The 26,412-nt window shown below is 44.5% G+C and overlaps 1 protein-coding gene across 7 annotated transcripts in view; it reads right to left on the bottom strand.

Annotated features, from left to right (window-relative positions):
• SH3PXD2A (SH3 and PX domains 2A) overlaps nucleotides 1-26,412 on the bottom strand; it is a 269,997-nt gene that overhangs the window by 68,741 nt on the left and 174,844 nt on the right. For 3 of the 7 annotated variants that reach the window (XM_075757990.1, XM_075757991.1, XM_075757988.1), the window contains exons 7-8: nucleotides 15,556-15,603; nucleotides 6,381-6,512 (exon numbers count right to left, since the gene is read on the bottom strand). In XM_075757990.1, coding sequence (XP_075614105.1) covers nucleotides 6,381-6,512; nucleotides 15,556-15,603 — 180 coding nt within the window. Of the gene's footprint in view, nucleotides 1-6,380; nucleotides 6,513-6,821; nucleotides 7,041-10,362; nucleotides 10,667-15,555; nucleotides 15,604-26,412 lie in introns of those variants that run through there. The other 4 variants (XM_075757992.1, XM_075757994.1, XM_075757993.1 and 1 more) reach the window with 4 other exon arrangements.

Here is a 26,412-nt window from a genome sequence, read left to right as displayed (position 1 = left end):
GAGACAGTGATTAGAGTCAAAGACACTGCTGCAGAGAGACAAGCACGTGCCATTGAGCATCCTTACCCCCACCATGGATGGCTCAAACTCTGCCTGCACAGAGAAGCACTTCTCTGGCTCCTGAGCTGCAAGCGTTTGAAAGAGAAAAGCGTTTCTACTTTGCCAGCATTGTCCCTGTTTGGAGGGAAAATTTCTACAAATACTGTTTTCTAGGACATTAAACAACTTTCCAGTAACTCCTAGCCAAGAATTCCTCATCACCCACCCTGCCTCTTCAAATGCCTGTGTTTGTCTGCCTTAGTACATATACTGGGCAGAAAGCTGCAGCAGGACAGGAACTGATTCCTAAGGGGATCAAGTATCCTCTGCTGCAGGGCTGGTTACAGGCCCAGGAAGGCAGGACGCAGAGCACGGCAGCACTACGCTCAGAATAGGGCACTGGAGTCCACAGACCTTTGTTTTTGAAGAACAGGTTTGGGGTGGTCCTTCCTTGAACTCAGTTCTGCTTGTTAGGAGAGTTATAAACACTGGTACATACAGGAGTAGTTACACAAGCTATCCCACGTATTTAGTGGTGGCCACTCACCTAAACCCATCCTCTGGGATGAAGCCACTGGTGCTAGAGGAAAGATGTTTGATCTACATAGGTATTTGTTTCTCCTACTCAAATTCCAGGCACAGCTTAAGGACTGATGAAGAGAAAGGTCTGTTGTATGAGGGAGTATTTACTTTTCATATCATGACTGTGGTCTCTTACAAGGTTTAAAATTCAGAGACACAACCACACTGGGAAGAAACGGACATGCAAAAAAGTGAAGTAGCTTTCTCAGAGCAAACAGCAGGGCAGGGCAGGATGTATGAACAAAAAAAAAAATAAAATAATCAAGTCCTGAATCCCATCTGATGGACCACGCTCTCTTGAAATGCTTTGTAAGGAGAAAAATAGCTTTCCAGGGAAAGCCAGCAAGCACAATTGCACCTGAAATAAAGCATGATGTTGGCAATTAGACATACTATCCAACCAGTGGATGCACAGCTACTTACATTTCATAAGCAAACATGGTAACTGCATTTGCAATTTGGTATAGAGCTGCATCCACATTCGAACCCTAGAAACCTGCTAGCATATCACTTATCTGTTAGAATAAACAGAAGCACACTGGGTTACGGTCAGCTTTTGCAAGATGATAATGCTAATGCCGTGAAACATTTGCTAGCAGTGCTCACAGTGCCATGCTCCCCTTGTGTACAAAGGGGGGAGGGAATCATGAAGACAACATCCTAGAGAAAGGAGTAAAGCAGCAGAAGCTGATACAAGACAGGAATAGTTGTCTTCACAGAATTTAAAAGAAAAAAAAAAATCCCACTACACTAAAGACAAAAAAAAAAAAATCAATGCTACTTGCAAAAGCAGGCATGGCAGAGGGGATACAGGGATGAAAGATGATCCATAAAATGCAAAACCCCCCACCTTCTCTGTTTCTATCTGGACCACTTTAATGGTGCCCCTTTAGCCAAGATGCTGTAATTAATTAAGAAAGTAAACTTGGTCCAATTTGGTAAAACCAAAGTAAAACCAGTTACTTAACCGTAGAAAGCAACACCTTCAAATAAAGCGTGCTGTGTTTCTCATAAAGAGGCAGAAGCCAAACTCAAAAAGCTTTCAATCTAAGAGGATGGAGTTTGCAATAGGGAAGCCAGTGTATCCCCAGGAGTCAGAGTCACAAGAGAGCTGTGGCCTATGTCCCTCTCCTAAATCATAACTGCAGCCAGTGAGCAACACAAGTGAAACCAAATGGTGATGCAGAGCACATTGCCAGACACAGACTAGCTGTACACACAACGTTGGGAGATCAGCAAGTCCCAAGACCCCTAAGCCAGGGCACTGAGACAAGCAGAGACCTTCTTTATGTTGATACTTCAGTGCCATGTCCCACATCCCAGCCAAGGACAGAAGAGCAGCCTTCCTTCCCAGACATCCCTTTGGGTCCCGATAAAGTTACGCTAGCCATAATAGCTTTGTTTTACGTATTGCATGTAATAAAATAGTGGAAATTGGTCTGCAGTTATGTAATTGCAAAGGAAATGGCTATGGTCCTGCTCAGCCCAGCTGAAAACACCATTTCACGATGCCTACACCGCAGACACGGCTCCCGGAGGCTGCAAGGGAAGAGCCCCCGTCCTGCCTGTGAGCAGAGCAGCTGCGGAGGCAGAGGTGCTCGGGAGTATGCTTATACTTCACTGTCTGTCAGGTTTTCCATTGCAAACACTGCCACCACAGTTTATAGCTTGACCGTTTCAAGCCACATCCACACAAAACTTGGCAGAGATGGAGCTGCTCTGGTCCAGTCCCTCCCCCTTCTACCTTAAAGAAATCTGTGTCAGATTCCTGCTTTAAAAGTCACAACATTTCATTTCTGTAGCAGAAATAAGTTTTTAAGTCATTCCACAAGGCTTTTTTGATTAAGATTTACAAGAAGCCTATGTATTTGACAGGCAAGACTTGAGTCAGCTATTCATATTGTTATTCTGAAACAGCTCAGAGATGTTTAGATAGCGTTGGACGGCGCAGGTTGGTTACACAGCGCATTTAAACAAATCACACTCACTTCCAACAAGGAACACAACCATTGCTAACTACAGCCTATTCCCAGACACCATCTGGGGACACTATAAACCTCTTTTTCTCCTGATGCATTTATGACCATTCCTACATGCAGATTTTCCTCCTCAGTTGAGGAAAAAAAGAAGGAGAATATCTATCAGATACATCAGGCACACTGTGGTCTTCTGCTAACGTAACCAGAATTCAGAAGAAGGTCTGAAGGTCAATTTTTGTTGAGCCACTATAGGTATTTGCTGCAAAAAACAAAGTGTCAAAGTCTGAGAGCTGGTACATTACTAAATTTCTTCTGAAGTATAGAATTCCTACAGATTTCTTTCAGTCTAGCAAGATTTGCTTCTGTGGCAACTGCAACAGTCAGGTTACAGTGACCTGTGGGCTTCATAACTGAGATAAAGGGTTTCAGAAATAATTCACACATATGCTACACTGACCTTGCTTTTAAGTCGTAAGACTGAACAGAAGTTGCAACTTGAAGGTGATGTCCAAGTCATAACTTTCCCTGTCCTAATAATGAAGACAACCTTATCCAACTCTTTTAGTGAAAGAGAAAGCTAAGTATGAGACAAGGCCCTACCAACTGGGTTTGCACATGTCTGACTGCAACATGCCTTAAATCCCATCTCTGATATGGGAAAAGTAACACTGGATTTTACTATATAGTAAATGCAACACAGTGTTACTTAAGATGAAGTTAACATAGCTTGACAATAACCAGATAAGACTTCAATAAATCAAATGCCAGATTTTTCTCCCCTTCTATCTCCGCTCTATGCGCTGGCCTTTGAAAGCAGAGCTTACTTCCTTCCACGGGAATACACAATTTGGAGGCAAACAGAGGAGATGGTAACTCTAGCCCAGGTCCTAGAAGTGTTCAGAAGAAACCATCCAGCAGGACATGAAACAGGCACCATCATTTGGAAACAGCTTTTGAGCCTCCCTGTGTAAAAACTTATAGGGCCATCTGACCAGTAAAGTGAAGGTGTTGCTTCCCTACAAAGCCATGCACCAGAGCCAAGTTAATGTTTCTCCCACTCTGGAGAAACACAAAAACATTTAAGTGTCCCTAGGCATCAACATGCAACCCTATTCAAACAAGGCTTTTAAAATCAAGCAGTCATCCATACTATCCAGTATATACATTCATACATATCTAGCTGCCCCAAAGTACAGTTAAAAAACCCAAACCCAGACATACAACATGCATGCATACACACAAGGAGATTTGAGCTATTGGCCCAGCAGCACGCCCAATGCCCACTGTCCAGTCTGATGGGACTTCTTAGCCACAGAGCTGACAAGCCATCTAGCCACACTTCCTTTCTGTCATTGAAGAAACTGTCCCTGCTGCAGATGACATCCATAACACTTTACATCACCTTTGCCTGTCTGGATCAGAACAAGTCTGGTTTATACAGTCACAGCTATAGTTTCGTAACACTCAAGCCAACATAACCATGCAGTCAGATGCATTACCACACATGTGCTTAGTCCAACAATCTTATTTTCTTAAAAACTGTATCCCCATGTTCTTAGAAGTCATAACCACATCTTCTAGGCATGCTTGCCTACACTAAACAGATACCCAATTCAAACAATAACTGAAGAGTTTAAAGAGTTGACACTTGAGAAACTTTTGCTAGTTTCATTACATGCCATTTATAGGTTCAGCTTTAGGTGAGGAGACAAGAAGTCATAGTATTAAAGTCATTCCTGTGGTATCCCTAACCTAGGAGAGAGTGAGAGTATATGCTTGGAGTCCTGTTCTTGGAACAACTAAAACAGGAATTCCCTGCCAGAACAGTTCAGACAAGCATCCAAAGCAAATGATGCTCTCTCCATCACCAATCTGTGAGTTTTTGGTTTTTTTAAAATATGTATCAGTATTTTATCTATATATAAAGGACAAGATCATAGCATGGAGTTCAGAGCTTCAGATTTCCTTTCTTGTTTATATGGACAACAAGAAATCTGGCTGCTAAGCATCAGAATATGGTCTTGAGAACTGTAATCCACGTTGGAGGCTATTTCCTTAGAAGAGTCACATTTCTGGACCCACTAATTAAATTCAAACCCTTACAATCTCCATTTATATCTCCACACACCATGTGGTTCAATACAATATGATGTGAACTGTGCAAGGCAGAGAGGCCACATTAAAAGAACACACAAAGGAATTGTAATTTGCAATTCAGACACTTCTTGCATTATTTAACAGCCCAATACCCTTAGCTCCCTAAGTAATTTTCTAAGACAGGGATATCATGGATATGAATGGAAGTTGCCACAATAACCGGGCTTGTTCTGACAGCAATAACACCCATTATTGACAGCGAGGAGCCCTCAGGCTTGGAAGGAAGGATGGTTGTCCACCAGCCCAGAGACCGTTTAAGAAGCTGAGACATTTTTTGCCCCCTTCAATCATAGCTATTGCTTTAACATGGGGCAGATAAGCATTTTGGCCTCTACTAGTTTTGCAAATGATACAGTCAGTACCCAGGAGACAGGCATTTCTGGTCACACTAGCCAGTTCATTTCCACACACCATCCTTTCAGACACCACACTAAATCACTGGCCAGCAACTGACTGCATTACTTTGAGACAAACAAGCACTAGGCTTTCATACAGCAGAGAAATGACCACTCCATTAAAAGAAAAATAAATAAATAAAAACATACAATGCGTGGTCATCATTGTGGATAACCTGACTCAGAGGTCTGGAAGACGGATTTGAGTCCCAGATCAGGGTGCCCTGGTTCCCCCAAGCTCTGGCATGCCCAGCATGCTCCAGAGCCAGCCAGTTGTGAGAGCCCTGCGTGTGGGGCTACCACAACATCAGCCTTCGCTTGAACGGCTCCAAATAGCAGCAGTTTCTCTGGATGAGGAACACACAAGTCACGAGTGGGCTGGAAATCAGTCCTGGACACAACAGCTCTGGATTAATACACAAGGAGCACTGGAGGGGAGGAGGGGGAGCTGCTGAAGACAGGCAGTTATTCAAACCAGCTGCCAACTCGCTCCAACCACTCACGTGTGCACAGTCTCCTGCATTTGTTCTGCCTGACTCAAAGCTACCAGACATGCAGGAGTTAAAGCACACAAAAGACATCTACGCAAACACTTGCCAAAAAATCTCATTTTCCGAGTGGAAGCTGCTTATTCCAGGAATAGCAGGAGAAGGGATTTCATCTTGCTTTTACATGACAGGCTCTGCCTCCTTGCCTCAAAATTCCCCAATTAATACTTCTGCAAGAAGTTTTGAAACTGTGCATGGCATGGCATATTTATCTATGCACATTCTTTCTCCTCTCTACCAAGCTCTGCACCATGGGCTAAGTTGTCAAGCCAAGTTTCATCCCAAGCAATTTTTAAACATCCTATAAATCCTCTGAAAAGGGAGTTAGTAATGGAAATGCTGACAGACACATGAAGAAACAGCAGGGCAACTATATCAGTCTGCTATACATCAGCTTCATTAGCTGCAGATCCTTCTCTCTTTCACCTTCATTTTCCATTAGCGTACTTTGGCTAATTAATGCACAAAACCTATGAAACATTCTTACAGTAGAAGGCAACATTTGGCCCCAAGCCCAAATCAACATTGAGAAACTTCAACATCCTCAGCCAGACATAGTAACTGTACCAGATGGAGCTAAAGTACAACTACAAGTAGTGATGAAGAAACCGAAAGAAGAGGAACACATGCAAAAAAATCAGATCATTGGAAGAGGGAAAAAAACAGCAAACGTGTCTTACCACTTTCATTTTTCTCTATGACATCCACAACCTCTCCAGCCTGGAGGCTGATCTCAGAGTTCTCCTGCTTCTCATAGTTGGACACCACCACATATTGCTCCAGGATCATGGGTTCAGAGCTAGCATCAGCACCTGGGGAAGGGAAAAAGCAAGCCGTAAGCCAGCTTCCAGCCATGGCTCCTCGAGAGCGACCTCCGTCCATCCGATTCACGACAGGCCAACTTGTCACCAGAGCCAAGCGAATCAGCAAACAACCTTGGCTCGCAGCATATCCCCAAATGGCTGGCCATATAGAAACAGCCTCCTCTGGCCCACAACCCAGCAGCACAGAGGGACATTGGAGAGAAGAAAAAGAAAAAAGGGGAGGGGAAAAAAAATATGAAAAGGAGCCTAAAACAGTGAATTAGTTGCAAAGTTTCATGATGGATTCTGAAAATAAACCTCTTCCCAACATGGTTTCCACAATCCTTGCTCCCATTCAGAGAGAAAAATCCTGGGCAGAAGCAGCATAAATCCACAGCTGAGCCATCCCCCCAGCAAACCCAAAGAAAAAAACAGCTCTCCCCTTGGCGGCTCAGCTCCTTCTCCACTCTAAAGGCTTGAGCTGAAAGTCAAGAGGGGGCTGTAGATGCCAATCATATTCGTCTGCACTGCAGCCCTTAAATAGAAACACATGAGCGGGATTGAAAGAGAGGGAGGTGGGGTGGAGGGAGAGAGGGGAGGGCGGGGAAGTGTGTTTACTTGAAACAGAAGAAGAAAAAAAAGTTCTAGCGCCAGATCCTTGCTCAAACACAGCCACCCCCCGCCGGCTCCACAGTTCCGCATTCCCCGCGGCAGAGCGGCCCCGAGTGGGACAGAGGCACAGCACACTTCGGTTCCCCCTCTCCATTGCCTTTCAGTGACTTTTTGGAGCCCTTGGAGCCAACCTCTCCAGTGGTTCGGTTTCTGTTCGTACTGAGGGCTTTCGGCTGTCACAGCCATTTATGAATGAGTGTAGGCTCTCACACAAACAGGGATGAAAAAAGGCACAAAATAACCATTCTCCTCCCTTCCCCCACACTCCTGGAGTAGTTTCTTGGGTTTTTTCAATTTCTGACTTTTCCACCCTCAAACTGAAATCATGCATTTTGGGGTGGAGCTGCAAGGCAGGCACACCACCATGCCAGACCCAGAGGGGAAACTCCTTGCGCTGCCGCTCACTGTATGAGACACATCTCGGCTCTCCGGTGCAACACAAGCAGCACAGCCGGGGCCTCTGCACCTCCAAGCCCAGGCGCAGACTGAATATGCTCTGCCTGGAAACCACCTCGATGAGTCTTGAAAACTTTTAGGACATCAGAGTTTCTTGATTTGCCCTCACTTATACACTCCTCAAAGTGCCAAATCAGAGCAAAAAGTACTAACAATTTCTGTTTAAGAGCCACCAGACACGTGCCTTAATGCAAAATTATTTCACGGGTATTCTGAATTACAGCAACATGTATTAAGGCAGAGTGGTTTGGGCCAACAGCATTATTATACATTTTACATAGTAAGAGGCAGTTCCTGTCTCTCTAGATCGAGACACAGATGGAAAGGGGAGAGAGCAGCAGATGTATGACTTGCAGCAAGTCCCATTTCACGTGATGGGTACAGAGCCAGGAGCAGGCTCCAGGTCTCCTGAATCTCTGATGACAAATTGGCTACAAGAGACAGGAAGGAAGCAGCATGGTCTGAAGTTGTCCACTGTACAAGTCAGGGGACTGACAGCCAAGCACAGGATGCTCAGCACTGTATTTCCAATAGCAGCATGTTCATATGTGTTTGGGCCGAAGATGCAAAGTGATTCTACAGACAAATAATTAGCATCCCTGCCAAGAGAGAGGTAAAGAGTGCATCAGCCATTAAAACAGCATCCTGTGAAATGAAAATCCTAGAACAAAAAGCAATTAGTTCAACCATTTCCTGAAAGGAAACACTATCACAATGCCTCCCTTTGGACCAGATTGAAGAAATCCAGAGAATTAGAAGGCTTCCTCACTCCCTAAGCGTGCCCCTGACTCTCCTCAGGTTACATAGGTTAATTTTCTTTAAAGAGAAGTCATCTCCTCTAGAAGTTTGTGTTTAAGAGATTTAGCTTTTCTACAGATATTTGAACCCTAGCCAATAGCAGGAATAGGGGAGAAGACCATGAGCTGACAACATTGAAATTTATTATAAAAATTTTCACCATAGCTGTTCATTCCAAATAAGCATCATGTTTCTGCTCATGATTAATCAACTTGACTTGTGTGTTCTGGTTTAAACTAGCGTGTGATGAGATGCCTTTCCCTGTTTCATATGGCTTCCCTTCCCACACAGTCCCTTCTCCAGTCTGGAACAGGACAGCATTATCATCTTCCTTCAACCTATTTATGCAAATAACACCTGCAACCCCTACTTCATTTTAGTCTTAAAATAAATATCAGTTCCCTAACCCGAAACAAAAGCCATTGTGGCAGTATCTTTATGCATGTGCATCAGCAGAGAATTCAGTGCGTGGAAAGGCAAAAGGAGGGACCAAACAGTGGCAAAGGGAACAAAGAACACAGAGGAAACTACTTGCTAAACAGACACCCCAAAGGTCGTCTTTCCTCTAATCTCCTTGACAGTTTGCATGGGAATAGAGTAAGGAAAAAACCCCAAACCCACAGCACTGGCTTGGTGTCAGGAGCAGTGCTCATATGATGCACATGTACTGCTGGGAACAAAGAGAGGACCAGGCTGGCAAACACCCCGCCATCAGCCACCGAGCCAGGGACCATGTGCCAGGGGAGCGCCCTTGCTAGGAGACCCGGAGAAGCACCATTTAAAACCCACCTCTGCACCTCTGGCTCCAAAGAAAGGGGGTTTGCAAGATGGGTTATATCTGCACTCACGTATCCAAAACCCAGCAGGATTTTGATGCCATTTACTGTCCTGCCTTGAATAAATACTCACTGTAGGAGGACTTCTTTCTCACTACAGTGGTTGGTGCAACATACACAATTAAGAGACTGTTTTAACAGAAGCTTGTATAAGTGTTACAGGGTTCCTATTAATACAAAAAAAATAGGGTGATAAATTCCTTGGTCTAGGAAGTAACCAAGGTCAAATAAACTTGTTCATTTGCAGCTACAACAGATCATGCCTAGATGATACCCCTTTTGGGAGGTGGGGTGCCTGTGGCTCCTGGAGTGATGCTAGTCCAGGATTAAGCACTGCACTGCAGGGAAGACTTCAGTAACAGTAAAAGAAGAAAGAAAGAAGAAAGGAGAGGAAGAAAGAAAACAGAAAAACAGCTCCTGTAATCAGAAGCCTTAAATATTTTCTGGGTAGCCTGGTTTAGGTTGTTACTACAGTCCCTGGTAGGCACAGTCAGTAGGGTAAAAAACCCCACAACCCTAAACCAAAAATTTTAGCCCTTTTCAGCCTTCCATCCCCCACAAGCATCTTTAGATTAATTACTCCTCAGTGACACTGAGGATGCCCACAACATTGCTGCTACATTATGTCAGACTGCAGGTTTTCCCCCCAAAGGAAATTCAAAAGAACAAGACAGGCAACACTGCAGAGAGCACAGCGCCAATTACACCCGCTGCCGTGGGCGCTTCCGCATCCCTGCCAATTAGTTCAGGTCTAATTTGTAACATAGGACACAGCATCACATTGAAGCTTAACAGCCTGCTCAGTGCGAAGCACGCCAGAGAAGAGGGATGCAGAGCGGCACGAGTTTCCCAGCAAGCTCACATGCATGCTGCAGTGCCCCCCTGACATTACAGCCCCACTTTTTTTAAAAGCCTCTTCAGCCCAGGCAGGAGAAACAGAGAGCAGAGGATGGGATAAGGCTGATGTACCAGGTAAAGATCCCACCTTCTCTGCCCCAAAAAAAGCAGAATTTATGTTTTGGTTTAGCTCCAACTTGCAAGCCCTCCCCAGAGCAGAGCGCGCAATAGATTGCTGGCTGAAATAAGAGTTTGCTTGCCTCTCCGTTTATTTTTGCCTCGAGTCCGTTTCCTGGTTAAAGTCTTGAGGATACCCCTCCTCCTCTCCATAGGGCTCCACTTTACAATCCGCCCGCTCCTCACCTCAGCAATTCCCTTCCTGGGGCTGGGCAGAAATGTCATCGGAGCTTGTCCATGCCCCTCACAGCTGGCACTATTAAGTGACACAGTTGCACTCTGTCCCCCTCACCAGGCAGCGAGGAGGGAGCATCATTCCTCCCGTGGTACTCAGAGACCAGCAACTACTGTGAAAGCCTCCTAAATAAGAGCGCAGAGCACCCGTTCCAAGCAACGTCTTCTTCCTCCTCCTCCTCCTGTGTTGCAACAGCTAAGACCTACAATGGTTTTGCAATAGCCAAAAATTAAAAACCACCAACTGGACTCCAAAAATAAAATCATCTGGATATGGAAATCTGAGACTCCTGATTTTTGCCAGAGTACTCAGCTGTTATCAGGCTATAAACATGTCTGCTCTTTTAATCCGTACAGCGCACAGGCTTTTATATTGACCTTTTATGATTATCAATCAAGTGTTTACAGATTCAGACTAAATGAATTAGTACCGAGCTGGTCAGTGGAAGTTTTGCAGAGGCAGCCAAAACCACAGAAACGGTCAGTGAACGCCATAAGGATGATTCACAGCTGAACCACCAACTGGCAGGTAGTCCAGCTCTTCCGACCTGGGTACAACTGCTGCGGACACATGCAGGGTCTGCACACAAGTTTGGCAGAAAGCATCCCCAAGTGTCACGGCTCTCCATACAATATAGTCAGAGCTTCCACTTTTCTGTGCATAGGGAGGTGTAACTGTGGTAGGTTGGATCTAGAGCTGTGGTTTGTTGTTAAAGCCAATTCTTCAAGGATAATTCTTTATGTATCTCTGGAAAACTCCTTTTGGGGAAGGAGAAGGAAAAAAAAAAAGAAAAAAGAATACCCAGAATAGCAGCAAGCCTACTTAAAAATCCTCAATTCAGTCTGTTGCCTCACAACAATCATATGCCCAGGTCTAAACACAGGGATTTTCTTCCCCTAAAATCTCTCCTTTCTTATCAGAAGCACCATGTCACAGTGATAAATAAATGTGTTAAATCTGCATGTTTTGAGCCTTCTACCAGTGATCTATCCCCAAGTATTTTAAGATAGAAAGCTTAGGTCTGCCTGAAAATTGGGTTAAGTGTCTACTGCACACAAGATAAAAAACAGACTTTATCATGCAAAGCACATGAGATTACACAAGAGCTCACGATCTCACAGGGGTCTTAGAAAAGCACTTCCTAAAATAACCAGTTCCTAGAGTAAGCAGAGGGATGAGACTGATGAAGCATCCTACAAATCTCCTTGGGGACAGTACCGATTCAGATCAAAACCATGTTTCTAAGCCTAGGATCTCTCCTCCTAGTCAGTGGGGGGTTTTTTTGGTTTGGTGTTTTGTTCTTAATGAGCCCTAAGCAATCAATCAGGCCTTTGACTCATCTCCTTGATACTCCTGCACCCCAGCTTGTCACTCTTCAGCCCCCTTTCCACTTACCAAAATTCAGGCTATATTTGCACATCAATTATTCTCAGAGGTAAGAGGCCACTCATGGCTTATGGCAATAGGAAAGTAGATTCATCTCCATCCCTTCTGCCAGACAGTAATCTCCCCAATGCTAGCAGTATTTAACTTCGGAGATCAACAGCTCTTGGTGTAACAGTCCTGAAACAAAAAGCTTTAGGGACAGAAGCAGAAGTTCAGCACCACCATTAATAACTACAGGAATTCAGTACAAGTCCAGTCTCCAGGTCTTAGCAATAAAACAGTACTGGCAAAAATCTCTTTGCCTCATTACAGATGAAAATATATATTTGGATAAGTCTATCAAATGGGTTATTAATACACTATAATTTCTGTGGTTCCTTCCTGAGCTCAGACAGGCAGCTCTTTTACTAAGGACAAAGCAATTGCGTTACATTTTCAGAAAAGCTTCAGAAGCAGGTGACACTCTGCTAGAGGCAGAGATAGGATTAAAAGCAGAAAGGGAAGCATTTGGATCTGACCATTTAAATGATTCGGAAGACTCAAAGCAAGAGAAGTTTGGCCTAAAACCTTGTCCAAATCCCAAAGAATGCCCAAGAATAAGACAAAATTGCATACCATCCACCCTGTGATGGCCAGGTCAGCATGCAAACCCTCTCACCTCAGGTTAGCAGCCATGATTCATGTACAAGAAATTTCTCCATAAGTGATCATCCATACATACACCTTCCTCAACTTCACAGCACTCATGCTCTGCAAGCCTTTCAGTATATGGGGCTTCCTTGTAGAGTAGCTAAAAGCCTAGTCTTTCTTGTTTTCTTCCTGGCTATACATGCCAAAGTCCGGTATAGATGGTAACTCCATGACCTGCATTAACTCCCTCCTTGGCCCCCTTGGGTTGCTGCTACAAACAGCTACAGGAAACACAAGTCAACAGTATGCATTGCCACCAAGAAGGGAATATGGCTAGCCATCACAGCAGCAGAGAGTTAACCTGACTCCTAGATTTATTCCCCAGCATAAGGTGTACACAGTATTTTCTAGTACTTCTAAGAACCAAGATCTGGATAAGCTTTCAAGAGTTTGGGACAAATGGCAGCTTTAAGGTAGACTGTGGCTTCCAGCACTGGAGTACGTGTCTGATGCACAGCTAAAACCAGCAGCAAAATATCAGCCCCTACGAGGAGTGGCACATCAGGAATGAGCTTGGCCTACTGTAACGACCAGCACTCTCTCAAGTGAGCACTCCAATTCAGTTCTTCTTTCTTTAGAGTCCTCAACAGCATTTCCAACAAAATCCTGACAAATGGAGAAATTCAGTGCTGACCTTTGCCAAGTGGAGCTTGTTAGTCTCAGGATTTTTTTTTTAGTTTTGATCTGCTAGGTTTTAAGACAAAGCCAAGAAAAATTAGAGGCAGGAGGGTGGAAGGAAAAAAAAGTTGAGTCCTCTTTCCATTCCTTCTTGGAAAGTTGGCTCTCTGAACAGCGATTCCAACCAACTAGGTTACAGGTAGCAACAGTTAAGAAAAGTATTTTGCACACAAATCTGTTAAACTGCTTGGAGGATTTCACACAGCTGCTAGACAGGGTCTTCCACCAGGCTGAAATCACCTATATACACTGGCATTTGCCCTAGTCCTGCTCAGGAGTGCAATGCATTTGCATTACTCCACATGGCATGAAGCAGACTAGCCAAGGAATTTAATGGCAGTTGGGGTGCCCCAAAGTAGTGCCCCACTACAGCATCCCTCAGGATCTGGCTGTATGGCATCCATCTTAATCCAAAGTAGGAAATTAAATGACTTGCAACCCCTTGTTAGAGACTCCACTTTGTAGAGCAGGTTCATGCCCCCGGCTGGAGCTCAGGCAGCACCAAAACAGCTTCTGTTCTAGTCTCCAAACCCCACCCTAGGTATGTACCATGTGGGTAAAGATCCCATTCAAATTCAAGTCTGTTCTGTCAGCCTGCCACATTATGATAGGGCCCACAGCAGGTCTGGAACAAAGAGTAGCTGTGCTGGAAACTAGGGATTCATTTGGATAAGCTGAAAGGCTACATGAACTGCAACAACATGGGGAGCTAAGAACCTGCCAGATGTACCAGAAGACATCTGAGCAGGACTATGTATCAACATTCACCTTCTTGAGCACTATGCAATCCTATTAATCACTTCTGTTTGCCCTATTATCATGCACAGATTTTTGAAGCCAAAGTAGTGACATGCATTTAACAAAGCAGTCAACAGAAGGGAAGAAATTTGTATCTATTAAAGATTTCACTTCCTTGCCCTTCAAGGATGAAAGCCTTAGCATTCAATTTGTCATCTCACATATAGCAACATGAAAACAGTCCTGACAGATGTAGAGTCAGAGAAACCCAACCTCACCCCTCAGCCAGGTAATTGAAGGGGTTCTTGTCATTCTTCCCAAGCAACACCACCTCTTCTGTCTCCTCTTCAACATGCTTCCCTCCTGCTCAGTCTCATTTTGTTTCTCTCTCTGAACTCCCTGGTGACCTATCAACAACCAGGCTCCTGTGACTAAATACTTCAGATGTTTCTGTACTTTTATATCCAACTACCACCCTGAAATTAGACCTACTCTGCTAAGATCAAGCAGAAGTCCCCCCGGGATATATTCAACTTCTGTCAAGGATAGCATTTCTGAAGTCACAGCAGTCTTGCTTACTAAAAAGCTCAGAAAAGCAAGCATTCATCCACTGAGGATGGTAGGATTTTGTTCACATACTTTGAAGAGGGCATGAACTTGCATATTTACCAAGTCAGGTATGGAAAGCAGCAGGACTGTTTCCACCTTTCCTTGCCTTGAGACCTATGCGTGGCCCTAACCTCCTGGGTGACCAGGCCAGTGTTCTGCACAGACACAGGGTCTATGGCTCATGATCATTTTTACTAAGTCTGAAGGAAGAAAACACCTCTTCTCTGGTATTCCATGTCAGGTGACAAATGTTTGCAGAAGAAATCCACTAGTTACTCAGGAGAAGTCCTGATTCCTTATACTATAAAGCTTAGTTTCTGCCTTGTATTGGACTACTTATCCCTAGACCCTGACACCTCACCTAGAGGTTGTTTCCCTACTCCCTCCTCCTTCCTAAGTCCTTGTGATAAGGAGCCTGATGCTCCCATAAGAATTGTGCATCTTTCTCAGAGTGCCATATTTTCCATATAAACCCCTTTCTACTCACTGTGGAAAAGCAAAAGAGCTTTTCAGAACAAGGAACACATTCTTTATCTCAACCCACAAGATTTCTCACTTCTGCTCCTCTTCTTCTCTCCTCCATCCCACATGGGATAGTGAGAGAGCAGTTGTGCAGGTACTTTGCAGCAGCCAGGGTCAACCCACCACAAGAGGGGAAGCTGCTTTGGATTGTGGCTTTGAGATGGGCAAAGAAGATACAACACAGCAAACTACTATCCACTGCTAGCAGCAACATCAAGGTGAGGCAGCAGTCAGAAAAGCAAAGCTCTTTGTCAGAAATCATGCATCGTGAAAAAAACAATACACAAGTAGACAACAGATCCTGGATATCCACTGTCAGAGACTCACATTCAAGACAACTCCAAAACCACATGCAGTTTGAACTACAGACTTCTCTATTTTTTAATAGCATGCAGAACACCAAGACAGAAGAATTTACCTGGAGCAACACTCTTTTTTGGAGTCTCAGACAAACTGGACATCCAAACTTGAAATCCAAGAAGAGGGCAGCCATGCAAAGAGAAAGTAATTAGAGAAACAAGATAACAGTCATATCAGAAAGTTTTAAAGTCAGTCAAGACAGCTTTCAAAGAAATGTTAAGTTTTTTTTAAGAGTGGTGTTGGCATGATGGGGACTCCATTAAAAGTTAAGTCATAAGAACTACCCAGTTAATTTTTGTGGTTTAGGAGACTTGCAGAACCTATGAAACTGATCAGTAGTTATCCAATTTTGAGATCTCAGAATAAGATATGCTCTGAGCTTATACCCAATAGGATAGGGAATGCATACCAAGAGACAGTTTGACTCATTAAGCCTCAGACCTGCAAAAGTATTTAGCTTTGCAGCTGTTAATGATCCCCAGAAGACCAACAGGCAACTCAGATTGAGCTTAGCAGACACACACAAGTTTCTACAAGCATTTTGTTACTCTAGAATAGCATTAAGGAAAGTAACAATAGACAAATAATGCTCCACAGAAAAGAACACAAAGCTCCAATAAAGGTACATTCAAAGTATAACAAGAAATACCATTTTTTAGCCAATGCATATGAGGTAGGAACCTGGCTAAGGAGAAAGCTTATAGAGTTGCTACCAATAAGGTCAAAAGATTTCCCCTCCCCCTCCATGAAATGAAGTGTAAATACTTGGCTTGGGATTCTGGGAATAATCTTCAAATGTTAAGTGTTTGGTTTTTTTCCTTTGAATACACTGGAAGCATGTTTTAAAAGTTAGCAGGTTTGCCCTCATTTCAAAATAAGAACCAGCAAACATTCCCCTTCTGTGGGATGAGGAAGCAGAAGCACAGCTGTTACTCTCACATTACCTAGGAGAAGAGATGAGGAGAGATGTTTATATGATAAGCTAAGAATTTCCTAAAATTCGGACAAACAATTCCAAAATGCAATTTTAAAAACTCATTTGCAATGTGGAACCTAGGTCTGGACCCATCAGTTTAACAGCAAAGATTCACCCTTCAATCACATGGAGAGAGGGGCAAGCTATACTGGTGGCCTTGTCTATTTGACTTGTTATTGTCTTCTGACCTGCAGAATATCATCAAGGCAGCCAAAAATCAGTAATAGATTCCTAGTACATACGTAACTGAGAAATTACTAGCATGATACAAAGCATAAGAAAAAGCTTTCAAACTGTCCCACTGGAAACCAGAGGTCCAAGAAACACAATGTTGTGTTTCTTCAACACTAAGGGAATGGTGAGGTTTTGAAATCCTTTCTTTAGATCAGGCATACAATTTTCATTGCGTTAGAGCAAAACTGGAATTCAGAAGGATTTGGCGTTTTCACTACTTTTCAGTAAGTTCTCAATAGTGGCAGTTTGGAGAAAAAACCTGAAGTCTTCCAACCATCTAAGTCTCAAACCCATGCACTGCACTGTCACAATACAGTAAAAAATACACTGTCATAAGTCACAATAATTTACTTTGTATTATGACTTAAGAAAAAAGAAAAAGGCTCTGCATTGGTAGAGTACAACAGGAAATCATCTGGCAGAGTAACTTGTGGTCCAACTTATGGAAGGAATATATAGCATGTTTCTATTACAGACTCGGGGCACGCACGGGAAAGGGTGTGAAGGATTTGTTGTCAGCAACTTGTCTATTAGCTTTTGACTAGACTTCCACTGCCTTCAAGAACAGGATTATGAACTTCAGTCAGCTGTCAGATCTTTTTCCAGACAGAAGAACCTGAATATGGCAGTGATAAATAAAGCAGAAGATGTTATTATAGGAGCAACTGGGAAGATTTCAGTTTGCCCCAATCTAAGCTGGCAGCAAAGGGCTGAAACAGCCAATAATTAAAGATAGAGGGAAAAAGTTGCACTTAACACAAGCTTAGGGCTACCCTACCCAAGAAGGGAGGGAGTTTAAGCCTAGTTCTGCAGTAAACATATCTACAAACACCCCATGTGAGATCTCAAGGAACCAAACTCATCATAAAAACCAATTCTGTTAGCTGCTATTTTTTTAATTTCTTTTTAAAGAAAGTATTTTTTCTCCTTCTCAAAAGCCATTGCTCTAAGCCAGAATAAAAGGGCAATCTAAGTATTAACTGGTAAATACTCCCACAGGTCCCCAATGTGGGCTCCCTGGCCCAAGAAGCTGCATAAAAGGAGCAGCACTCCTCAGCTGCCCCAGCCTGACAGCAGCTAGATGTGGATGAGGTTGCTTCTGAAGCAGAAGACAGCTAGCATATTTCAGCTGCTCCTGCACATCTGCTTAGCATTAAACTTCCTTCTTGGGGATATTTTTTTTTTTATTCCAAGACGTTTAAGCTCTAATTGCTACCAGCTTCTAAGAGTTCCCCCTACAAATAATAAAAATATCAGACATTAGTGATGGATTCCACTTCAGAGAGCTCAAACGAAGAGCCGCGGAGGGAGCCAGGGTACGGGGAGGAGGTCAAAGGCCCCAGAAGCACACTGTGCCCGAGCCAACAAAACACAAGCTTTGAACGGCCCTGGGTTTCCCCTTTAGGACAGAGCTTTACTGGAATTCTGCATGGGGCTTGGAGCCGGTTTCCAATGGGATTGGTAACGGTAAACGAACAAACCCTCGCTTCCTGCCCCTCCTCTCCCCCATTGCTGCACGGCTGAGTGCCGGCTGATCTCAGATGACTTGGAGGTGGGGGGGGAAAATCTCAGTATTTGGAAGGGAAATTAAAGTTGCTTGCTCAAAGCAAGCCACTCCTAAGGCAATGACATCCCTATTCTGCTCCTAACACCAACCCCCACAGCCCTTGCTGTTGGCTTCAGCTGGAGCCAGAACAACCCCCTCCGATCGGAATGATTTTTAAAAGCTCAAAAGAAACACAGGTCCATAAATTACAGCTAAGCCACGGGGCCGAGGTGGTTGTGAACAGCACAGAGGAGGCTCCCCATCAGAGCCACACTGCACAGAAATAGCAGCGGAGCAGGCGTGTCGCTGGAAGCAGCTGCTGAACCTCATCCCATCCAAGCTGCCACCACAGAGGTGGGCAACCCCCAGATGGGTCAGCTGGGCTCCTCAGGTGGGAAGGAAAGGAAGGAGTTGGGGGGGGGGGGGGGGGGGGAAAGGCTTTAAAGACATAATTAAGCTGGTTGCTGTGCTTAACAAAGCACATGAAACAGATTATTTTAGATTTCACCAGAAGCTTTTCTGCTGCCAGTGAGACTGGTTTGTTTGCTGCTCCTCCCACCACTGGCAAGAGAACAGGCGCCAGACTGCTGGGGACCAATGCTTTACACTTGCGATACAGCCCCACTCATCTCATTTTAGCAGCAGACTATTTGTCTTGTGTGCAGTTAGAGCAGAGCGAGCTTCAAGGAAAACCTACAAAAGCTAGAGTCAGTCTAGAGTCAAATCATGAGCTCAACGCTACCAAAATCCAGGAGACGCCACATTCATGGTTCACATCAGTACTGCACACCCAGCTGGGTCCTGGTCCAGCAGGTGCAAAGAAACTCCTCCTCCACAGGCATTTTAGCAGTAGCTACTGATAAAGGTTTCTTCTTCTCAGTAACATTGCTTAAAATGTTCAGTCCAGCACCCATTATTTAATACAGCTGTAAAGGCCAGAAGGAACACCCTCCTAAAGATTCACAGGTTGCTTATCACCAGGGCTATCAGGGACCTTTAAAACAACCTTCTTTTTTTTTTTTAAAATAGCGTCTGTATAGCCGTCTAGCTTATTAAGCTAGATATTTCCCAACAATATTCCTGCAGTAATTCTATGGAATTGACTCATACTGGTCATGGGTCTCAGCATGGCTGTAGTTCTGGCCATGTGGCCCTTGCCCCAAAGGATTACTGCACACAGCTGAGAAGGTAGCATGGGCCAAAGACAAGTCCCAAGAAGTTATTTGGATGTAGCTACCTTGCTTTGGAGGGTAAAAAGAGTTTAATTAGACAGGCATAACCTGTTTATGGACGTTGCCTTCCAAAGGAGATAACAGTTCTAGATCCATTTAATTAATAAAACTCTCTTGTTCTCATGAAGCCCTACCTTAAACATCATCTGGGAATACTGAAATCTCCCTGCAGCTGTTAAAGATTCTAAGAACAAGTGGCCATGCTGAAGAGATGCTAACATCTGAAAGAGACTGCCCCTTTCTAACAGCAATCAATTCTGTAGGTCATTAGTCCTCTCCACGAGGAGGTACTACTAGCTCAGTTATTCAAGGACCACAGTGCTGAGTGCAGCTGAGCATTTTGCAGATTTGTTTTCCAGACATACATCCTTCCTGTCTTAATTGGAAGGGTGAAAAGAGACTAAGCACTACACTCTTAGAGTAAACTGAAACTATACTGGCTTCCTGGGAAGTCAACGATCAGTGCTCCACTCCACTTCAGAGAACTTCACTGGTGGTCCAGTAACTGGCAATGATTCCTCAGACTCAAGCTGGGGGAAGTAAAAGCTGCTTCTACTCATCACCGTTCAAATAAAAGGCATTAAAAGAAGAATGGGAGTGTTCTCATCCCAACAGTGGTATGTGATAAGTCAGCAGGAAGTGGGCTGACCAGGCTGTTCCTTAGAAGTGTCCATTTCTTAGAAGTGGCCTAGAACCTTGTTCACTGTAATGTTCATCACATATGGCAGAACAGAAAATGGAAATTAAACCTTTTTTTCAAGCCAGATTTTGGAGGTCAAGCCTGCCAAGGAGTTGGTATAAATGAAGTGCCATGTTGTTGTTCTGGGCACTCAGGTGGGCCACCTCACTGCCCAGAGCAGGTAAGGAACCCCAGGGAGCCAGGCTTAGTCTACCCAATCCCTCCTCTGGCTCCTCCAGAGTTTCTTGTGGAATTTTGCTTCTACTTCTCCCCGATCCTTTCTACCCTCTTCAGACAAGCTGAGGAACCTCCTCCTCCTGACAAGGTGAGGCAGCCCACCCATATAACCAGGAGCAGGAAGCTCAATGAGGAACCCCAGAACTGTGAGGCTTGTTTCTGCTCCCATCTGCAGACAGAGCACCATGTTCAATGTTCCCTCCTACCCTTGTGAGCCATCTCCAAACCCTTCATCCCCCAGACCCACTGACCATCCTTTGTCAGCCTGTCTCCACGTTTCTCTCCTCTAGCCACCTTCCTCTTCAGCTGGGGCTTGACGCTTTGGTTAAATGGGAAGGCAAGAAGATGCAACAGTATTAGATTAGGGGAGGGAGAAAGAAATACTGGGTGTTTCTAACCTCCCCCAGGAACAGAAGTAGTTATTTTTAACAGAGAATTACTCTGATACAGTGTCTACATGGAGTTCTACAATATGGCTGTAAAACAGCTTGGAAAGAGGAAAAATGCAGATGAGCCTTAATCTGAACTAGAATAATTTTCACACATTCCTTGCTCACACAATTAGTTCATTCAATTTGGCAGAGAACAACAGATAGCCAGAGAAATAGGAGGATGGCACAGAAAGGTTACAAGTGTTTTGATCTATTTCAAGCACTACTGCCCAAGGCACCCTGTTGAACTGCACCATTGACACTTGTCCCTCCAGGCTCCCAAGGGACCTGAACAAAAACAACATTTGTGCCCAGTGCAAGACCCCGCGTGGGCCTGGTTAGCCATTACACGTCTTGGGTACCACAATGACAGATTTATTTGCTACTGTGATTGCTGGGCAAGCAGCAGCCACCCATGTCCCTCACCAGAGCAGCCTAAATAAGCTTGCCTTGCTCTTATGCCTGTGGCATACTGATGTGTCATGTTTAAAGTGTTTTAAGATAATCCCTGAAGGAATACAGACATATATTCAATTTTTTTCCCACTGGGAGTCTGCATTTTAAAGTAAACCTTTCACTCCTGCAGATATCTCCTCTTCTGTATACTTGAAGCAGAACATTACCTCCACTCCCCATGCCATCTGTTCAAGAGGTAGTATGTTGAAGAGCTACATCTTGAAAAAGATATTTGACTAGTAGATTATCAAACATGCAAATCCAGCATGACTAAGAGGATTAGCACTAGGCATTAAATAAGGCCTTTAATTTTAGTCCCCTTCACTGAGTTCAGCCCCATCATGAACAGCCTGTGCAGGGCTTGTACTCGAAAAGAGGTGCTGCATTTGTGCAGGAGGTGGGGGGCAGTGTGCTGAGCCACAGCGATGAGCCCAGTGAGCACGTTCCTCTGCTCTGCAGCAGTGGCCGCCCCAAGAGCTGCTCACCTCCCCAGCACCACGCTGCAAACCAATCTCAGACCATTTCCACTTGCCACGTAAGCAGAGCTGCCTGGCGTACGCTAGACCCACACACACTGCTTGGAAAATCTTCACATCTGGCTTTCACGTGACTTGAGCGTGCCTCAGAAATTCATCATCTGGATAACTCACTCCTGCAGGGGAGAAATCCACAACCAGAGAGCCCTTTCCTGAGTCAGAACGGAGCAGCGGGAAGAGAGGATGGTGTGCTCAGCAAACTGCACAGCGCCATGCTCACCAGCTGCATTTCTGCAGCCTCACACAGTCCCTCATCCTTTCTAAGAGTACAAACGTAAAGAAAACTTAGTCCCAATTTTCTACTCTGTTTACTTCTGCAAAAGCCCGTCCTAATCCCTTTGCAGACCCAGAAGTACCCAGGACTGTTTAGTTTTTGTTCTGGCAGCCATAGCTCACATTAACTCTTTCCACATGGCAAGCAAGCACTGCTTCCCACATGACCGCTGTGGTACAGCCCCTGCACACAGAGTTTTGTAGCCGTTCCCAGTTTTGCTGGGAAGTGCCTAGAATATCTGAACGCTAATCCACATCTACAGCTGTACAAACTGAGAGTATCACCCCTCTGAGGGAAAAAAACCCAGACTCTAACACTGCCGAGGAGGAGGGCAGAGAACCCCTAGCCGTTGCACGTGGAAAGTCACAGGTATATATGCACACCAGGATTCGTGAACAGCTACCAAAAAAAAAGCAAGAGTTAAATCCTGACTGTGAAGAAGTCATGGTGCCAAGCATAGAAAATGTACCACAGTATCAGCGTGTCCAGGCAGTCTGTTTTAACTGGCAGCAGACTGAGCTGGCTGATTGACGCATACATTATAACTCCTGCTGAACACCTCTATAAGTAATGCTTCTAGCCACCTCTGCTTAGATGAGCCACTCCAGCCAGAGCAGACTGGTGAGGATTTTACCTGTCACACAGCTTGGATGCAGGCCAGCCAGAATGTGACAGGTATAAAACCATGCACAAAGCTGGAGGCACTTAGGGAGTGCTATTTTAGGGGTGAGTGCTCTCAATAGCCTAAGGACACAAACTCTGCCATCCAGGTTTCCTTCTCACGAGAGAGATTCAAGTTTCAGGTGCTCACCAGACTAAGTTATCTAAAACATCCAGGTAAGAGGTCTGCTCCTCTCAGCCAGACAGACCTATCTGAGCCACATACAGATTCCTGCAAAGGCTGAGGATCACCACCCTCCGCTCCAGCTCCCAAGTGCATTTCTCACCTGCCTTATCTAACATGCCAAAATCAAATCCGATACCACACAGTTCTCTCCATGCAAGAGAGGAAAAACCCACACAGGCAGCGTCAATACCATCTGCCACCAAGAGACCAAGGAGGAAGGCAGAACAGCAGCAGATGGAGAATAGAGAACCTTAAAAGCACAAGAAATGTCATTACATCCCCTAAGGTACCAACTGCTTTCTCAGCACTCAAATGAAGGCTCTCCGAGGCATTTGCAAGGGTGCGTGCCGTTCTGCCATGGCTGTGCTCGAGCCACACCTCATACTTGCAGTCCTTCCCTGCCTGTCCAGCCTCCCTGCCCTCTCTCCCTGACAACAGCTCTGTGCAGTGTTGATGCTGAACCGGGAACAGCGGAGAGCACAAACACATTCCTTTCCCTAATCCTGTACCCTGTCCCCACACTTCAGTTTAAAAGCCAAGGAGCAAAACAAAAAACCCACACGACACACAAACAACTCTTCCTCTCTTATCCTGTCTTCCTCCCACCCCAGCATATGGGCCACCCAGAAGACGACAGTGATCCTATACATCTAACAGGCCACATGTCTCATCAGCAGAAAATTGAAGCAGTGCAGAATAAACTCTCCTATCTGCTCTTCTCTTCAGCAGCCTCAGGCAAAAATCCAAAGCATTTCAGTTTAAGCAGTGACTTTAAAAATATGGTGTACAAGGAGAAGCGTGAGATCAGTTTCCTCCTGCCAGAATACCACAGGCTGGATTTGGAGTGTGAGATTGGAGTGGACAGATTCACATCCTGACTGAAGATGCAGAATTGGGTCACACACACGCTGCAAGAGATGAAGTGTGTCTGACTTAGCTGAAGCTCTTCCTCAAATCCTGCTCTGTGCCAGTGCACCTGAGCACAGAGCAATAGCCCAGCTTTGGGAAAGACACAGAGTGGATGTTCCTTCAATTATATGAAGGATTTGTTAAGAAGAAAAAAGGGGGACTCACAGACTTGTTAAAAAAAAATCAGGAAAGAATGAGCTGGTTTGGGAAATACTGCATCAGGCAAAAGCTGAACAGAAGTTAGAGTTTAGTAGATTCACTAGTTGAGGACAAAATTCTCCATCGTGAAAAGAGGAAGCTCGGTCATCAAGGACTCAACTGAGGATGCACATTAAGATCATTAACAACTAACTCCTTCCAGAACCAGGCCCAAGGTGTACATCCCCAGTAATTATATGCTAAGATTTTTTTGGTCCTTGGTTACTATACTTCTGCCTACTCTATCCTTCTTTTATTACTAAATCCTTTATCCTCCTGTTTAAAAAGAAAAAAAGCTATGTGAGAACCAAAATGTTCTGCCAGAATCTGCTGTTTTTAAATTCCATGCAGTAATTAGTACATACAGCCAAGAAGGTTAATCGTATGATGAGAGAACAGATCCTGATTTCTGATCAAAAGCAATCCTGTCAGTACATGTTTGTGAAGTTACAAAACAGCAGCTGGCAAGCTACCTAGTCCAGCCATCCTCATCAACAGGCCAAACGGCACCAAGGAGCCAGTCTGCTGTCGCTGTTTCTGCACTAATTGTGGAAAACAGTACAAAGGAATGCAGCACGCACGTGTGATTCATCAGGACGCAAACAACAGCACGTGCCTCAATCTGCAGGGACCATGTCGTACCACAGATTTCTTACAAGGATTAAGACACCAAGCCCAAGCTACGTGGTTTAAGATGTTTCTGGGACCCTGCCATGGGCTTGGACAAACTTAGATCTCCATCCACCACCTTAAAAAAATATTTTAAAAAATTAACCTTCAAAGCTGAAGCTTTCCTTTCAGATGGAGTATAGGGAGACAGACTTCAGAGACAAACACCACAAGAGTAGAATGACTCAAACTAACATTTTAATTAAAAAACACATTGCAGCTTTGCTGCTATCACTTGGGCTCAGATTCACTAAGGAATAACCAACTGCCTGCTTCGTTACTCATGCACACAATGCAGGTAGCCCCAAGATGTCTGCTGCAGCCATCACCCTGACAGAAGATGCATTGCCTCTTGCTGGGATTCACCATGTTAGTCAATTGGAGAGGGGAAAATAGAGGCAGATTTAACACTCAACTGAGTAAGTTAAGGCATGCCCACAGCATGCTACCAGTTGTGTCCACAGCTCTTCTAATATTAAAAGGGCATCCACCACTTCAGATGACATCCCATCAATACTGCAACAACTTTAAGGCAAAGGAAAGGCAGCACCATGCCTCTCAGAGACATCCTTCCTTCTCCCTCCACTGCAGCCATCTCCCACAGATATCATAAAATACATGCCAGGGCTGCAGATCCATATGTTCCCTCCTCTCCTAAAAGCCTGCTGCAGAGCTAGGAAGCTGGCAGAGGGCTCCACACTCACAGCCTTGCTGGTCCAGCTAATGGCTCACACATTTGTGACCCCATTGAATGATTAAGCGCAGAAGGGCTAGCACACACCATTCATTTTCTCCATAGCGCCTCAAAGGAGGCAGTTCAAACTGAAGTTAAGAAAATAAGGCTCATTTATAAAAATAAAAAATGTGAGACATGTAATGGAGCTGTAAGTGGAGGCAAGACACGTGCAGTGTGACAGGACCAGAAAGGTTAAGCTCTGAAGTGATGAGCATAGCTCTAGCTATAAAGACAGAAAAAGCCAGAAGTTAAACCATTTTCCTTTGTAATTACAAAGGAAGCAGAAAAAACCCTATCCCTGATAACTCAAAGAAACAGCAATTAAGGCCTCTCCTTGAAGCTGACAGAGCACACATCCCCAGTGTGCAAGAGTGAGGGCTTCCCAACTAATGAAGAATTAGGCTAAAGAAAAAACTCTTGCTGTCAGCTCCACCCATAAGCCCAAGGCAGCAATCCCACAAAATGATCGGTCATGCAGGCCCTTGGTGTTGTTACAATCACCTGCTTGTTTTTCACTTGGAGGCCCCATTTCCATCATTGTTGCAACTCTCAACTCTACTTAATTTCCTTGTTAAGGGAAGAGAGAGCATTACAGATGTTTCTATAAAAAGTTTGAGAAGAAGCTTCCAGTGAACTCTGAAGTTTTTATTTACCTGCCAGTGGATACATCCTTCCTAGTTTTAGATTACAGGAGGGCAAGGAAGCACAGATTGTTGTCTGGGTGCTACCATATTCTGCTAGTCCAAAAATTGGATGTGGGAACCAAGCTGAAGGACAGCGCTCTCTGCTGAGGAAGCCAAGCCTCATCAGCATCCTCACTGAGGCAACACTGGCTTGGACCAAAGTTAAATTAATATTCTAAGTGCTCAGTTACAAGGGCTATTTAAGGGCTTCAGCTGGCAGACTCAGCCAAAGCACAGCCAGCTTGATGCAGGCAGGATCTGATCAACTACAG

Source organism: Balearica regulorum, chromosome 7 (genome assembly GCF_011004875.1).
Source record: "Balearica regulorum gibbericeps isolate bBalReg1 chromosome 7, bBalReg1.pri, whole genome shotgun sequence".
Classification (NCBI taxonomy): domain Eukaryota; kingdom Metazoa; phylum Chordata; class Aves; order Gruiformes; family Gruidae; genus Balearica; species Balearica regulorum.
Note: the sequence above shows the minus strand (reverse complement) of the source record. Positions and strands in the feature narration are given on the sequence as shown.